Source organism: Natrix helvetica, assembly GCF_964273705.1.
Source record: "Natrix helvetica genome assembly, chromosome: 1".
Classification (NCBI taxonomy): Eukaryota; Metazoa; Chordata; class Lepidosauria; order Squamata; family Natricidae; genus Natrix; species Natrix helvetica.
In genome coordinates this window covers 103,629,348-103,645,712 of record NC_138548.1, presented here as the reverse complement: position 1 = coordinate 103,645,712, position 16,365 = coordinate 103,629,348, and the positions used below count along the sequence as shown (strand labels likewise).

The window sequence follows — 16,365 nt, the reverse complement described above, 5'->3', positions numbered from 1 at the left end:
TGAAGACTACCTGTATTTAGTACAGCTATAGATTGGCTACAGACATCTGGTGCTGCTATCATGACGTTTTCTTATGTTGAGGAGAAACTAGAAAATTAAGTTTAAAATACCCTGGCAATAATAATTATGTAGCATGGCTTCATTTCAAATCCAGTTTATTTATTTATTTTATATGTCTAACCTATGTTTCGTGACTCTGGACAGCTTATAATAGAATTGATGAAATTCACCTAATGCAAAACAAAAACACACAGCAGTTAGGAATCATGAAAAATCTCATTAACATAACTAGGAAACTGGCTCTTGGGTGGGTGTTGAGACTTGAGTAGAAAAACCAAGAATTGTAGAATTGAAGTAAGCTCCATTTAGTACTGTCTCAAGAAAACCAGAACAGGATATACAGTATATCCTGTATATGACTTGGTGACTGATGCAATATTTGTGGGTGTTGTGCAACCTAATAAAAGGCCACCGACTTTCAATACTGAAAAAGCAGCATCAACTGTCAACTTCTGTTTGCTGCAAATTACTCTTCTCCAACTTGGTGCCTCTAGCTGCAGATGAGACTAGAGCCTCCATAATCCAATGTCTGTAACATAAAACAGACTGGGGAGGCTATTTTAGAGAATGCAAAGCACATTTAGAACTTTGTAAAAGGGTGGAAGGATATCAGGAATGCTGCTTTCTATGTTCATCAGAGAAAAACAAAGAGCTAACAAACTACTGGTAGTTCCCCGCTCAATGCAAGGCTCCCCAAAATAATGAAAATTTTCAGGTGATAAATTAGATTTAGTTATTGATCATAAAGTTGCTACTAAACTTCTGATTCAAGTGAGAAAGCTTGTTGTCTAAAATTTGTGGCTTTCTGGGTTCAGAAACTCAATTAACTCAGGCTTGGTTAGGACAAGAGACTACCAGCCCTGCCTGGAAACTGCAAAACATGCCATGAGTCATTGTCTAATTATGTTTACATTGTCACCAAGAAGCGTACATGAATGTGTCTGTGAAGTCACCAGGTACTAAGCCCTTAAAGGAGTGTTTACCTTTTATGAAGACAGTAAGTATATGTGATGTTGCTAAAGGAGTTATAGACTTAGTCCAAGTACTTTAAGTTCATCCTCCATTGTCTCCAATTTTAACAATGCACTTACTTTTATTAACTTTAGGCAATTCTTTAGCACATTGATCTTTATTTTATTCCACGCATTTATATTTTAACTTTCTTTGATTATAGAACTCAAAATACTGTTCCCAGATAGATTCAAATTCTGGAATTGATCAGATCTACCTTGGTTTAATTTCTGCAAGCTGTTTATAGGACCTTTCTGTTGCACATACCGGTACATGAGTCTGTGTTGTCTTCTAGTTGCTTAGAATACCAGAAGTGTCAATTGGTTAGGACTTAGATAGATCTGCAAGTTAACTGCAACATTACAATGCTAAGCAGACAGATGAGTGTCTTTCTCAAACATAAATAAGTCAAAACTATCATTTGAATTGTCTGATTTTTCAGCAATCTGATGAACAAAAAATATAAACTAAAGATTATTAAAAAAAGAAATAAAAAATTGGAGAATCTCCCTACTGGTTCTCACATAATCAGTGTTACCTATTATTTGCAAATAAGGTGTGTTAGGTTTTTAAAATTATCTATCATGCCAGCATGCCAGAGTATTTAGTGCACAGAAAAAAGTAGTGTGGATAATAAACCTTCATTTAAAAAAAAAATTCTTGCCCCTTTCATTGATGTTGGTAGAAAATGAGGATGGTATTGGGAATATATAAATAGGCACTCAGTGACTAATTACCTGCATAAATTGAAGAAAAGCAGGAACCAATACTTCCTTTTATACATACTACATTGATGAAGTTTGCGTAAGTGTGCATAACCATGCATGAGAAAAAGAGTGGAATCTAGGGTCGAAGGAAAATCCAACACAATGTAGTGTGGTAAATTATGACAGATTTACATTAGAGAGATCCAAGACCAAGTTTTCATTTTAGTTTGGAGTTTGCTTGCTAAGGTTTGGCTAGACCAAGTTTGAACTCAGCCAAATTCATAAGAGTTTTGATTTGGGGTTACAGTGAAGAGAAATCCATAGAAACTATTATGGAAGCTTCTCATAGGAAAAGCAGGAGAGACATATGTAAAATGATATCAAGTGCTGGATGAATTTTTTTTTCAACTGATAATTTATTTCTAACTGTAACATTTCCTAACAATGTAAATGAGGTTTAGATGATCAAAATAGTATAGAAATAAGAGGAATTAAAGCCCAAACAATCAGTTTCTTTAATCACATTATGTAACTATTTGCTCTTTTGAATATTTAAAATGTCTAAAATGTTTCTACGATAAAGGAAGAACAGCAAATGAAAATGTTGTTTTGCATATTTTTAATTAAATCAATTGCATGTTAACTTAGAATTAAGAGACCTTAAAATTTGTGCATTCTGTATAACAACAGAATCTAAATATGATTCTTTAAATACTTAAATCCTAACAACTATTTTTTTGGAATATTTTAGTATTGCACACATATAATACAATTTATTTATTTCAAGCTGACTCTAATCGTCACCATTATCAATTTGAAGCCGCCAGCTTTGTTGGGAATTAAGCTCTCATAATCTTCCAAACAGCAGTACCAAAATCCTGGGAATTATGAAACTGAAGTTCCACATTTATGGACTGCACTGGGTGTATTAAAATGTGATAAACAAGGAAATGAAACTGCATAAATCGATAAAGCATAAGGTATCATTATGTCAAAAGTTAGTTATAAGTTATAATTATAAACATATAAAAGGTTTTACATTTTTAACAATAACAGTTGTGGTAAGAATAAAATGATTTATTAAGTATTACAGTACAATAACTATATCCACATTACATTTATATCTTATATAGAGGACTGCAGAGAAAGATAAGGAACTGACAATATCTGTCTTCTCTAGTGTCATCATATTATATTTTCCTTTTTTGTTAGAAACCTAGATTTGGGAAGGATCATAGAAATCCTCTAGTCCAGGGATGTCAAACTCGATTTTATTGAGGGCTGCATCAGGGTTGTATTTGACCTTGGGAGGGGGGGCAGGATGTGTGTGGCCAGCTCGACGTCACTCCTGTTGGAGGTGCCTGTGGTGGCCCAAGAGCTCTGCCAGCGAAAAAGAGCTCCCAAGCTCCATTTTCAGCTGCGACGGCCTCCTGCAACTCTCTGCCAGAAAAACAGAGCTCAGGAGGGCCCTCCCGAGCTATATTTTCGCTGGCAGAGGCACCACAGGACAGTCCCCTGCTGTTTGCAGGGCAGCCCCGCAGGCCAGATCTAAGCACCCATGGGTCACATCTGGCCTCCAGACCTTGAGTTTGACACCCCTGCTCTAGCCCAACTCTCAGCTTATTTCAAGTTCACTACAATATCTCTGATAGATGACCACCTAGCTTGTTCTGATAACCTCTAATAAAGAACTCGTCATATAATGTGGTACCTATTCCATTCATCGACAATACAATCAGGAAATTCTTCCTGGTGGATAGCATAAACCGCCTCCTCTTTTATGAAAGCTCTTCCAATAGTTAAAAATGGCTTTGTATACACTAAACATAACCATATCTTTAACTATTCTACATTATTCTGGTAACTATTCTATTCTGGTATCCAAATATTTTCAGTCTTGGTAGCTTTCCTGTAAATTCAATCCAGAACATCACTCACCTTTCTGAACTGCATAGAACTGGAATGATATTCCAAATGGGGTCTGACCAGGGCAGTTCTGCTATCTGTGCCCATATTAATATGCCCCCAAATGACGTCTATTCCTTTAGCAGCCATATCACATTGCTGGCTGGTATTTTAAATTACTAAGCCATACTGTATTTGTGCCTTACATTTTTCATACTCAGTTGCAGAACTTTCAATTAAAATTAATTTCATTCATTTCAACCTGTTGCTCAAACCCATTTAATTTTGAATCTTCTTTCACCTAAAGTATTAGTCTCTCTCTCTCTCTCACTCACACACACACACACCCTTGTTATGTCATTTGTACATTTTTTTTCTTTTTAATTGAAATGGAACTATTAGGGACGATTGGTCATTCAGCCAAATGAACAGATCAATTATTATACATTTCATGCGAGGAGACAGTTCACATCCGCCTTTTCTTTTGTTTTTATTCTATTAGTAGGCATTCCACTTAGTCAGACTTCATTCTCATTACTTCATTCAAACTTACAGAATAGAAAACAATGGGGGGGGGGATGACAATCTCGCGACTCTTCCTTCCTAGACATTTCTCCCCCCAGCCTTGTGAGAAAAAAGTAAATGGAAACTGCACTACATATCGATCAGTGAGAATAAGATTGGTCCAGATATGTGGATGTTGTTGCGATTTATTTCCCCCCCCCGTTTGACTACTGTAGCCAATTTTTAATGGGTGGCGACAGAATCTTCTCCCCCTCCCTCCTTCCCCGAACCCACCTCGTCCTATCTTGCACAGCAGAGGGCTCCAAGAAGGGGGTGGGGGTGGCATTTGATGCCGCTTTCGTCCTCTCCCGCCCTCCAGAACTACAATTCCCGTGATGCCTGTCAAAGGCGGCAAGAGCCGAGCGGAAGGCGTCGGCCTCGCAGAGGCGGCGAGTAGCTCTATCCGGGGCCTTGGCGCTTCTCTCCTCCTTTCGCGCCGCCGGCTGCCGCTGTAGAGCGGCGGGTCCATGTGCGCATCGAACGGCGCTGCCGCCCCAGATCTCGTCCGCGTTGCCCGTCTCGGCCTCGACCGCACCGCCATGGACCCCAACACCATCATCGAGGCCCTGCGGGGCACCATGGACTCTACGCTGCGGGAGGCCGCCGAGAGGCAGCTGAACGAGGTGAGAAGGCGGCGGCGGCGGCGCGGCCTGGGAGCGCGGCAAACAGGAGAAGCAGTCTCGGCGACAAGGCCGGCGGGGGGTGGCTTGCGAGTCGGGGACACCGCTCGTGGCCACGAATTGGGGTCCAGGCGTAGGCGGGGTGAAGGGAAATCGGGCTTGCGAATGCCGAATGGTCTCCCTGCACTGGAGTTGGCGACGGGGGAGGAGGGGAGGAGAAGCAGGTCCGCGATGGGCTCCGGACAGGCGAGGAGGGATCACTCGGTGGCACCCGGGAGGTCACCTCCAACCTAGAGGAAAGGAGCCCAGGCTCAAGATTGAAAACTTGGGCCAGGTTGTCGCCGGTCGCCTTGCTATTTACGCACGTGCACACGCACCTGGAGCGGCCCAGGAGTGGGCCTGACGGAGCCGCCTTTCCCAGAGTGAAACGTGGGCAGGAAGAGGAAAGGAGGCGGCGGCGGCGGCGGCGGCAAGAGCGTGGACGGGGCGAGGGAAGCCAGGCCGTGTGGCGAAGCGCGGTTTTGGGGCGGAAGGGAAGAAGGCCTCTCCCGCGATCGAGCCTAATGTCAGGCCATTTCCCGCTCCCTCAAGCATTGTCTTCGGGCACGTGGCAGCTCCGTCCTCATCTGGGGAAGCTCGTCAGTGTGCCCGGCCCTTGCCCGCCTTCTGCCATGCCTTGTGGGCAGGAGCCAGAGTCGCTTTGCTCATGATAGCAGCGAGAAAAATTTCAAACGGGTCCTGTCTGAAATTGACGGCAGAAGGCTTTCTAGTGCAGGAGACCGAGGGTGTCCTTCTTCCTTATATGGAGGCAAACTTTGCTGTTTAAGGTTAAATTTAGCGGCGGGAAAAAGAAGACGGCTGCTGAAGACACCTTTCAGAATGAAGTAGCCCGTATTTCGTTTTCATGAATGGCACAGCACAAACTTTAATTTTTTTATAAGGGTGCACGTTTGTGAACCGAAAAGTGCGTTTCAAACCGGCTTCGTATAGTTCCACAGTGTTATGCCCAAGTTTTCAATCAAAATTTGTATGTAATAAGCTAATTGGGAAACAGATTTTAAAAGGCAAGATACCTCGTGGAAGTAGTCTGAATGGCATATTAAAATTGGCATCCTATTTTAAACCATGTTTGTTTTTCAACATTTTGCAGTCCTGAAGCAGCCAGGCAACATGCAACTTACATCATTATGATTCAATGGAAAGCCCCACAAGTATGAAGAATCAGTGTGTATTTGGTATAAGTGAACTGATTGAAATGCCTAGCTTTTGCTAAAGAATGGTATCTTAATTTTTTTTTTGCTGTTTTCTAATCCAAATCTTTAAACATATAATATAGCCAGGATATTCAAGCTCTCTAAAATGGGTACTTTATTATTTCAGTTTATGGCCACCCATTCAAGATGACTCTGGGAGTCTAAATGTATTAAAAGAAAAGTATATAAGCATAAAACCAGAAATCAATAACACACATGAAACACCAGCCAGGATAAAGATCAAAGTAGGAAAAAACATTGGGTGAAGTATGAAGGACCTTACAAATCCTGTTTATTACCCAAATTATGTGTAATTCTTTATTATGCTGCATGAGGATCTACGAGTGGTAGCCAGTCCTGGGTGTTCCAAATGCTGTTTTTTTAATGGTTTTTAGCTTTCGTTTGTAAACCATCCAGAGTCACTCAGAGATGGGTGGTGTATAAATCTATAAAATAAATGATAAGAATTATACTGCTAAATTTGATCAGATTAAGTCAAGTGAACCATCTTTCATATGCATTTTAATGTATGAAGGATGTTTGGTGTGAATGTTGAAGCTTGAAGTAAAGTTGGTGTTGACCATGCTTTATTGATTGCAGCTTATCTTAAGTATCAAATAATGGGAAGGTCCACTGTGGTTCTTAGGTAATTTACTATGCTTCTTTGGGTTCTACTGTTCCCATGGTTTAGAAGAGATTAAGGTATTTTGTCTAAAATAGGTCCTCATGTGTGCTTGCTACTGGAAACTGTGTGTGTGTGTGTGTGTACATATATACATATACACATACATACATACATACATACATATATACATATATACATACATATAGACACACACACACTTACATACACACATAGACACACACATATTCACCAAAGTTCTATGTTATTAATTACAAATTATAATCATTCTTAGCACAAATACCAAAAAGGGTGCAGCTTTAATTTTCATGAGCAAAAAAATCTGATAAAGTAATGAAGTAGTATTGTTACATCAGAAATATTGAGATAATTTGTATATTGGGAAATTGTAAAAATGAGAATTGCCTTACTTAAACAACATGCTGGTGTGCCATTTGTCTCCTACTTGCCTAAGCAGCTAAGATGATTGTCTAAGCTTTTGTTTAATGTAGGGAAACGTGTGATCCTCCACATATTAATGAACTGCCAAGTCCCAATACCTCTTATTGTAGGCCAAAATTGCTGTGGCTTATGGAATTTGCATTTCAGCGACGTTTGCAAGGCAATAGGTTTCCGTACTTTGTAACATATTTGAATCTGAAGTTTTGATTTATTTGTCTCCGAACAGTTTGAACCAAACCATTAACAGAATAAAGCATGACATGTGATTATGGCTTCTTAAGAGAAAAACAAGCCAAAATACTTGTTTGGACCTAATGCCACACAACCAGTGGATGAAACTTTTATGTGCACATGTGATTGACAAGTGCATTCTCATTCATGAATATGTCAAAAGTTTTTTACAATTCTGGTTTGCAGTGTTTTCTAGATGTCACTAATGCTCTATTTTTGCAGTGAAATATTCTTTTAGGTTATATATTATTTCACACTTGGTATCCTGATTATTAAGAAAGCATATTGTGGGATGCACTTCCATAAAACCAAGCAGCAAATGTTTGCCTCATGAACAATTGTATGAGCTCTTTGGTGGTGGAAAAATCTGCCAGTGACATCAAAAAGATTGTAGATAGGTTCTACCTTTATTTGTTGAAGATTTACTAACAAATTATCTATGATTAACATTTTACTGTAGGTATTCGATAGAGGGAATCCATGAGATTTGCTTTTCTTTATTCTTATTTTTTAAATGGAATATATACGTATACGTATACATACATAATCATATTTTATGGTATTGTACTATTATAATAAATAAGCCTTCGCCTCCTGGAGCTTCGTTCAGTGATGCACCTGGAGAAGGCTGGAAAAAGCTTATCTTTGCAACAATGATATTATTTTAGTGCTATTTTTGAATTGTTTGGTTTATTCTTGCAGGTGATAGAATTGTAATGGAGCCAGGTGGTTGATATTCTATATTCCTATGTTAAGGAATATAATGTACTAGAAGATAATAGCACACAAAAGAATAGTATCCTCTGATTTTTTTATTTTATACTTTATGTTCAAAAACTGAATTAAATTCAGATTTTCTTGATAAACTCAGAAATCATTTTCTTTTTCAGTGGAAAAAATACTATCCTTGCTATACATACATACATACATGGAGATCAAGACATCCTATAGTGACATGAGAGAAATAGAAAACTAATAGTATATAATTTAAAGGAAGACTTTGAGCACAGAAATGCTAATTGCTGATGTGATCTGAAAACACGCTTAATTTGATTATTTGTCATACCCAGTGTACATAAAATCCATTACAATACTTCGGTTAAGTACAGGGAACATGATAAGTTTTGAAAAATAAGAGTAACAATTTTACAGCATTTTTAATGTATATTATAGCCTGCCTTTTCTGAATAAAATTATAAAGAATTGTCAGTATTTTTAACGTTTTATGAAAAAGGTACTCATATTTATTTAATTTTTCATTCTTGTTATATTTTGCATTCATTTTAAATTCTTGTTTTTTCCAACTCGGCAAGAGTCAATTTGGTATAATGGTTAATGCACCAGGCTAGAAACTAGGAGACTTTCTGGTCCCACCTTAGACATGAAAGACAGCTGGGTGACTTTGGGCCAATCACTTGTGTCAGCCCATGACATCAGTTTCAGTTGCAAGCCAGTGGGTCACTTCCTGTCACAACCAATAGATAAACACTTGGTTGATCTGAAAAAAGCAGACCATTCTGAAAAAATACTAGGATGAAAAAGAAAGAAAAGTTCTTTCCAACTTAATAGAATATTGGAAACACATAGAATAATGGAAAGAGAGAACAGAAGGGACCCAAATTTGGTATGGCAGAGAAGCTGGAGAGAAAAAAAAATCACATTAAAATGGGTTTGATCCACTTGGTGCTGCATATAATTTAAATTCCCCAATCCCTACATTGATCAGTTCATTCTAAGCCTGCTTCCTTACTCACTCCTAGTTATGCAGAGCTATTAAGGGTTTAGAAAGAATTCCAGAAATGCTCAGCTTGCTTTCTCTACCTTGTTTATTTACAATATACACTTACCAGATGAAGTAAATTTTCTTTCACTATATTTTATTGTCATTGTCCATACGTAATTTAAATGTGTAGGAAACTCATTTGTGTCAGTCTTCAATCCATGGGGTAATTGAGGTCTCCAATGCTGAAGAATTAGTCTTTTGGTAACAATAAGGTCACATAGAATCCATTTCTGTTGTCTAGCTGTCTGATTCCACATACTGTAATTTAAAAATATATGCATCCAAAAATTAACATTAAGACATTGCAAAAAGAGTTATTTGTTGCATCCCCAACAAGACAGTAATTTACTTGTTCATTTTCTGTATAAACACGGTAGGGTCCACTAAATCTGAGATAGATGTTTAAAGTAAATAGTAAGATCCAAGTACATTTTTAACGTTGGAGTAAAAAAGTTCTCTGTTATTTATTTTAAAAAATCAGTACTTTATGCCATTCTTTTATGTTTGTATGTCAAATTAATGTTTTGATAACAGGTATTTATAAATAATGTTTTAGGCATTTTGGCCTTCCAAATGTGTACCAGGCTGAAAATCTCCAGATAAAGATATTAGTAAATGTTCTGATTGTAAATACTGCCAGTTAGTGGTAAATGACAAATGGTATTTATCTTTTAATCTAGAAAATTATTAAAACATTGATATTATCTACTACCTGATATAATTTAAAGATCCTAGCAATGCAGTTTTCCAGAAATAACATGCCACACATTTATGTATTTATTTATGCAAATGTGTCTACCTATTTTAATCAAATAGGAGCATTAACAAGGATACAGGATATACTGGTATCTGTATGAGCAGTACAGTGCAAAAGAATTAGGCAGTTGTGCAAAAATACTGTAAATTTATTTTCAGAAATAGAAATGTTAATACTTTGTCAATTAAAAAAGAGAAAGTAAATGAACAGAAGAGAATTCAAAATCAAATCAATATTTGGTGTGACTGTCCTTGCCTTCAAAATAGCATTAATTCTTCTAGGTACAATTTTTAAGGCACTCGGCAAGGTTTCTTCAAGGTTGTTCCAAACATCTTGGAGAACTAATATATCTTCTGTGGATATAGGCTGCCTCAAATCCTTCTGTCTCTTCATGTCCAAACAGACTCGATGATGTTGAGATCAGGGTTCGTGGGGGTGGGGCGCAAACCATTTTTTCTAGGACTTGTTCTTTATGTTGAAGATAATTCTTAATGACATTGGCTATATGTTTAGGGCTGTTGTCCTGCTGCAGAATAAATTTGAGGCCAATCACACGTCTCCCTCATGGTATGGCATGATGGATAAGTATCTGCCCGTATTTCTCAGCATTGATGACAACTTTGATCCTGACCAAATCTACAACTCCCTTTGCAGAAATGCAGCCCCAAATTTGTAAGAAACCTCCACCATTCTTCACTGTTGTCTACAGACACTTGTTATTGCACCGTTCTCTGGCCTTTTGGTGAACAAACTGCCTCCTACATCCAAATATTTCAAATTTTGATTCATCAGTCAAGAGCACCCTCTGCCATTTTTCTACATCCCAGTTCCCATGTTTTCATGCACAGTTGAGTTGCTTAGCCTGGTTACCACAAACATGTGGTACATACTGGTTACATCCACACACACCACGTAGACATATCAAAATATTTAAGTGGTTATCTAGATTGGCTTCTTTGCCTTGAACCTTCCTCCCAGGGAAAATTACAACAGAAATAACATAAATAGTATCATATGCTTTGATCGATCAAGGAAATGAATGCCTGTTGATATGGTAAGGTGGGCTGTTGCAATGTAATGAGTTCTAAAGAAGGGAAGAAATTTGTTGAGATTATGTGAACTAGATGGTCCAACTTGAATAAACCCACCTCCTTTGATGCATACCACATTTGGGGTACAAATTGGTAAATGTTTACACAGCTAGTGATTGTTACATAAAGATGGTGAGAGAATCCTTGTTCATTAATATGAACAACTTTCTATATGTATTATAGTAATATGATCTCTGTTTAGAATAATAAAATCCCTGCTTCACTTTTCGGTAAGCAAGGTGAGTGGGTGGTACCCCTTGTTGAATGTGCCTGTTCTTTTTGTATGTATGTTGTATGAAGATAGCATCTTGTTTTTGGTTAGTATTGGATTTTCTGATATTAGTTATCAGTTGGGCGGTGCCTAAATTGAATTGAATAAATAATATTGCAGTATAAGTAGTTTTATTAAAAATGGTCACATAATTATTACGGCTATTTTCTGAACTGAATTTTGCATTGTCTTCTATAGATCGGCTATGCATTAGCTTAGTGCTTGATGGGTAGTATGGGGCGTGCTCCATTATCAAGTGTGTGTGTCTGTGTGTGTGTGTGTGTGTGTGTGTGTGTGTAATATTTCATTTATTTCTGTGACTGTTAATCTATCACACTTCTGACTAAAAAAATTGGCTTAAATAAGGCAGATTATTTGGTATGTAATTTTTAATCTCTTTTCCCCCCGCTTCATTTTTCCTTTTGTGCAAGTGGCAAAGTTAAGTAGGTATTCACAATTAACCATAGTTTCTCAGTATATCTTTGATTAGTTCCTATCAAATCAGTTTCTATAAGCCAACTTCAAAACATAATTTAAATCTGATTTTGAACCCTAGTATATTTAGGAGCAATTGGTGTTTATCTCAGATTCCAGTACAACAGAAACAGTGATTAATATTGCTTTCTTATTAAAATTTGGAAATGGAGAGAGGAGGAGTTTAGGGTATTAACATCTATGCATATTATGATCTAAAAATCCAGATTTTGGAAAAGAAGGTTTTAATTCTACATGTGAATATAATCATTTCCCCCAATAAGTTGCTTACATTCAAGGCTGTATGGGGAAGAATAGGCTTCAACTAAAACTTGAGAAAGACTATGCGGGTCTGGATTTTTCGTCTCTTAGATCTCATTTCCCATCCCTAATTCTGGATGGGATTACATTCTCTTAGATAGATTCAGTGTACATTTGGGGACTGGACTTGTAGCTTCTGTTCAGAGAACAAGTGGCAGCTATGACCAGGAAGGCTTTTGTAAAACTCTTGTGTTGTATATCAGTGGTACCCATTGCTTTGGTTATTTCCCAATTGGAGTACGACATTATGCTCTACATGGAATTGCCCTTGAAGAGCATCTAGAAACTGCAGTTAGCCCAGAATGCAGTGGCACGAGCAATTATGGGTGTGCCCATAATGATCTTAAGCCTTTATTTCCCAAGCTGCAGTGTCACCCAGTTTTTTCCAGATACTATTCATATTCATATTCACTTGTTGTTTATTATAAAGCCCTTTACAACATGGAGGTGCCTTATTTAAGGGACCATCCCTCTTCAGTTATCTGTGTCCCATGAGGTTTGACAGAAGGAGTCCTGTTGATTAAAAAGTGTCATCTCTAAGGATCTAGGAAGCATGTCTTTTCCATAGAAGTGCTTCTCAGGGACACCATTCCCTTCCAATGTTAAACTAACTACAACCACATGAAAGTTATGAACGGTTCACCCACTGAGGTAAATGTATTTGCTGTTGATTGGTTTATCATTGGTGTCCATTTTTGCTTTGTTTTATTTATTATAAATTTTATTGTTTGAATTGTTTTAGCTTACACAAATCTCTTATCTGAGATGAGCAACTATATACATCTAGGAAATAAGTTTAGTTGAACTGAAAAATATTAGAGTATGCACAAAATAATTCTGAAATTTTATTGCGACATTTGGAATGTTCTCTTGTAACATTTTGACTGTCCTCTGTTCCAATTCAACAGTACTATTATTTTGTGTCTTCTGTCCTAAGGAATTCTTTTTTTAAAAAACCTCTTGAAACAAGCCCCTAGCTTTCTTGTTCTTCATCTTAGAGTCACAAAACCTGGATTGGTGTTTCTATGTTGAATATGTCTTGTCCCCCAGGCAGAAAAAAGTATTTAATCAAGGGGATAATGTTTTTTAAAAATTCTGAACCATGCCGTAGAAGCAACAGTTAAACATATTTGTCTGCAACCTCTGCCTTCACAAACAGCCTCAGAACACACCAGAAATGAAGCAATAAAAATACCTTCATTTCGACATACTCAGGAACAACGTAATGGAGAAATACTTTTCTGGCTTTGGTTGAGGCTTGTTTTTAATATACATACACAGTGTCCAATTTTGCATTTGGTAGTCTGCTTGATAAAGCACAACATACACAGAGAATATAAAGACAACAATGTTACATTTAACTCAAACTTTCCTGTACAAAATAATAATAATAGTAGCAATAGACTTAGTTACCTACCTATTAGTCCTTCAAATAAGTTTGAAATTTGAATGCATGTTTTCACTGCTCTTGATGATTTCCACTATCTTCTCCCCTCAGATATCACCAGGAATGTGACCTGTTTTTCTTTTTCTTTTGGTCAATGTGCACGGTGGGATGCTGGAGCAATTGATATAACATTATATCCTACTTTGGGACAACATTTTGGAATTCAGAGACCTTTTGTTCCACACTCAGTAAAACTTGCTGAGCTTGGAACTATTTGCACAGCAAAAGTTTATGTCATGTTTATACAAGGCAGTTTAAATGAGCAGGTTTTAAATCAACTGATATACTCAGAATGGCAAATGGATTGCCTTCTGATGAAAGTTGAGTCATGTCAGAGGTGAACTACAGTATTTTAAAATCATTTTTCTTAAAGTAAATCAGGAAAATAAACAGTACAACGTGGGGAGGGGCAGAGGGAATATCTAGAAATAAAAAGATATCTCAGATTTCCATTTTCTTCCCTTGTCTTAGCTTTCTGCTTCTTAAACTGATGTTTCACATCTTTATGTATAAGAAGGTGATATATTTCTGGCTTTGAAACTTACTGTCGTTGAAAATATAGGCGATTAACCATTTTATAGCTTGAACTTGGTGGAACTTAGTATATAATAAACAAATATATATTGAACTCATAGATAGCATAATGTTGTATATATATTTCCTCAAATTTTGCATATTTAGTTTTATAAGAGCAATGTTGCCAATTATAAGCATTGCTTATCTTGAGTAAAGCAACATATTGAAGAAGAGTAATGATTTACTTAGATCTAAAATAAATAATTTCTCTATGATAAATGGATTTATTAAAAAATCAATACATATCAGATGATGAATGACTCCTGAGTGAAAAAGAATAAGAGAATTATTTCAAGATTAGTTGCCCATATTTTTGTCAAAGTTGTATCAATGTAATAATGACATTACTCCATTATATTTGAACCAAGATTAGATTATGCTGTCAAACAAGACTGTGAAATAGTTTTCTCTTTGACATGCCTATTTCTTTCTGGTTATTTTTTATTGACAGGCATAAAAATGAGTCACTACTGAGTAGTATGTTATGTCCAAACATCTTGAATGTATAATAGCTGCAAAATGACTCAGCTTTGTTTGGCGACGTTCTCACCTTATAGTGAATGGCAGTAATTTCTCAATATGCTGGTTGAAAGTGATTTTAAAGTTAGGATGGCACAATAATTTCTCTTTAGAAAATGATGTTTGCATTAGGTTAGGTTTTGCTGATTTATATGTGCATGATAATGAAGGGAGGAGGTGCTAGAAGTGATAGTTAATAGTTATTTTTTAGACCTTCCCTTCCTTCCGTATTTCTTTGTTACTTATTTCTCCTCTCACAGCCAACCCAATAATAGCTAACAGCATCCTAATCACAGTAGATACCAACATGATAACTGCACCCAAGTCTTCTCACATATTCCAAACCATCAATCCTGAAAATAGAAATAACTTAATTTTATCCACTTTCCTTGTCTACTCTCCTCTATTTTCCACTTGTCTCTCACCCAGCTGTGTTATAGATAATCCCATTCTCTCATTCCAGAGGATTGCTTCCTACTCGGTTTTCAGATTCTTATTTTCAACTGTGAGATACCATATTTTTCGGAGTATAAGACGCACCTTTTTCCCTCAAAAAAGAGGCTGAAAATCTGGGTGTGTCTTATACACTGAATACAGCATTTTTTGCCTCCTGAAACCCCGCCTCTTCATCAAAATGGCTGTGCATAGCCTTTAGGAGTCTTGCAGACTGCTCCTGGGGTCTGGGGAGGACAGAAATGAGCGAAAAATGGGCTGTTTTTTTGCTCGTTTCCCTCCCGCCAGGAGCACTCTACAAGCTTCTTAAAGGCTATTCATGCCCTTTAAAAACAACAACAACAATGGGTCCGTTTTTGCAAAAAGCGGGCCAATTTTGGGACGTCTGCAGAGTGGAAAACTTTTTTTAAAAATTTGCCTCTTCAAAACCTTGGTGCGAGGAAGGCGGGGCTGATGTTGCAACGATATGACGTGCAATTTTGGAGCTCCAAGATCGCCATCGATATCTCTGCTGCTGGACAGTCCTTTTGGACCCAAACCATCCCGTAGATAGAGATAGAGAAGGGCACATCCTGCTGATCCCAGGGACATCGCAAAGTCCCTGGTAGATCCAGGAGAAGCTCTTTTTTCCGGCCACAGAGAAGCAGCCATTGGAGCTGCTGAAAGTTGGAACAGCTCCAAAACGGAAGGAAAGTGGGAAAGAAAGTGTGTCAAATTGGTGAGATAAATTTTATTATTAGAGGAGAGAACCAAAAAGATCAAAAGTAAAATTAAAATTGAAGACAGAAGAGGTTAAGCAACAAGATTAAGCCTGAGTCAAACTTAGTGCGTTATCTTTAATTTTACTTTTTAAACTGGTCTGGTTTTTCTTCTTCTATTTTTCTTTTTTTAAAATACTTATTGATTAAGATTTCCTTTTTCTTTTTTCAACGCACTATTGGATTGTTTTTCTAAGAACCTTTCTCTTTAAGTTTGGAATATAAAGAGGGGAGGAAAAGGAGAGGAAAAAGAAGTAACACTGCCGCTTGGAGGCTTGGAAACATTGTTTTTCTTTTTTCTCTTTGAACATTTGATCTACATTTCAAGGTTTCTGAGCTTGTTTATTGAAAATGATAGCGGGAAGAGCACAGATTGTTTATACAGGTGCTCCTCAGGGGTACTATCAGTAGCTGGACTGGAGTGAAAAGAAAGCCTTGACTTGAAAGATTGCAGTGAACTTGTTTGGAATTTAATAAAAA

The 16,365-nt window shown here is 37.3% G+C and overlaps 1 protein-coding gene across 4 annotated transcripts in view; it reads left to right on the top strand.

Moving 5' to 3' along the window:
* The first annotated feature begins 4,616 nt into the window (after positions 1 to 4,616).
* Positions 4,617 to 16,365, top strand: part of IPO7 (importin 7) — a 49,069-nt gene continuing 37,320 nt past the window's right edge. For 2 of the 4 annotated variants that reach the window (XR_014175022.1, XM_081948766.1), the window contains exon 1: positions 4,617 to 4,870. Coding sequence is in view for 3 of the 4 variants with exons in the window: in XM_081948766.1 (XP_081804892.1) it covers positions 4,715 to 4,870 (156 nt within the window). In the remaining variant the exon portion in view is untranslated. The remainder of the gene's footprint in view (positions 4,871 to 16,365) is intronic. The other 2 variants (XM_081948764.1, XM_081948765.1) reach the window with 2 other exon arrangements.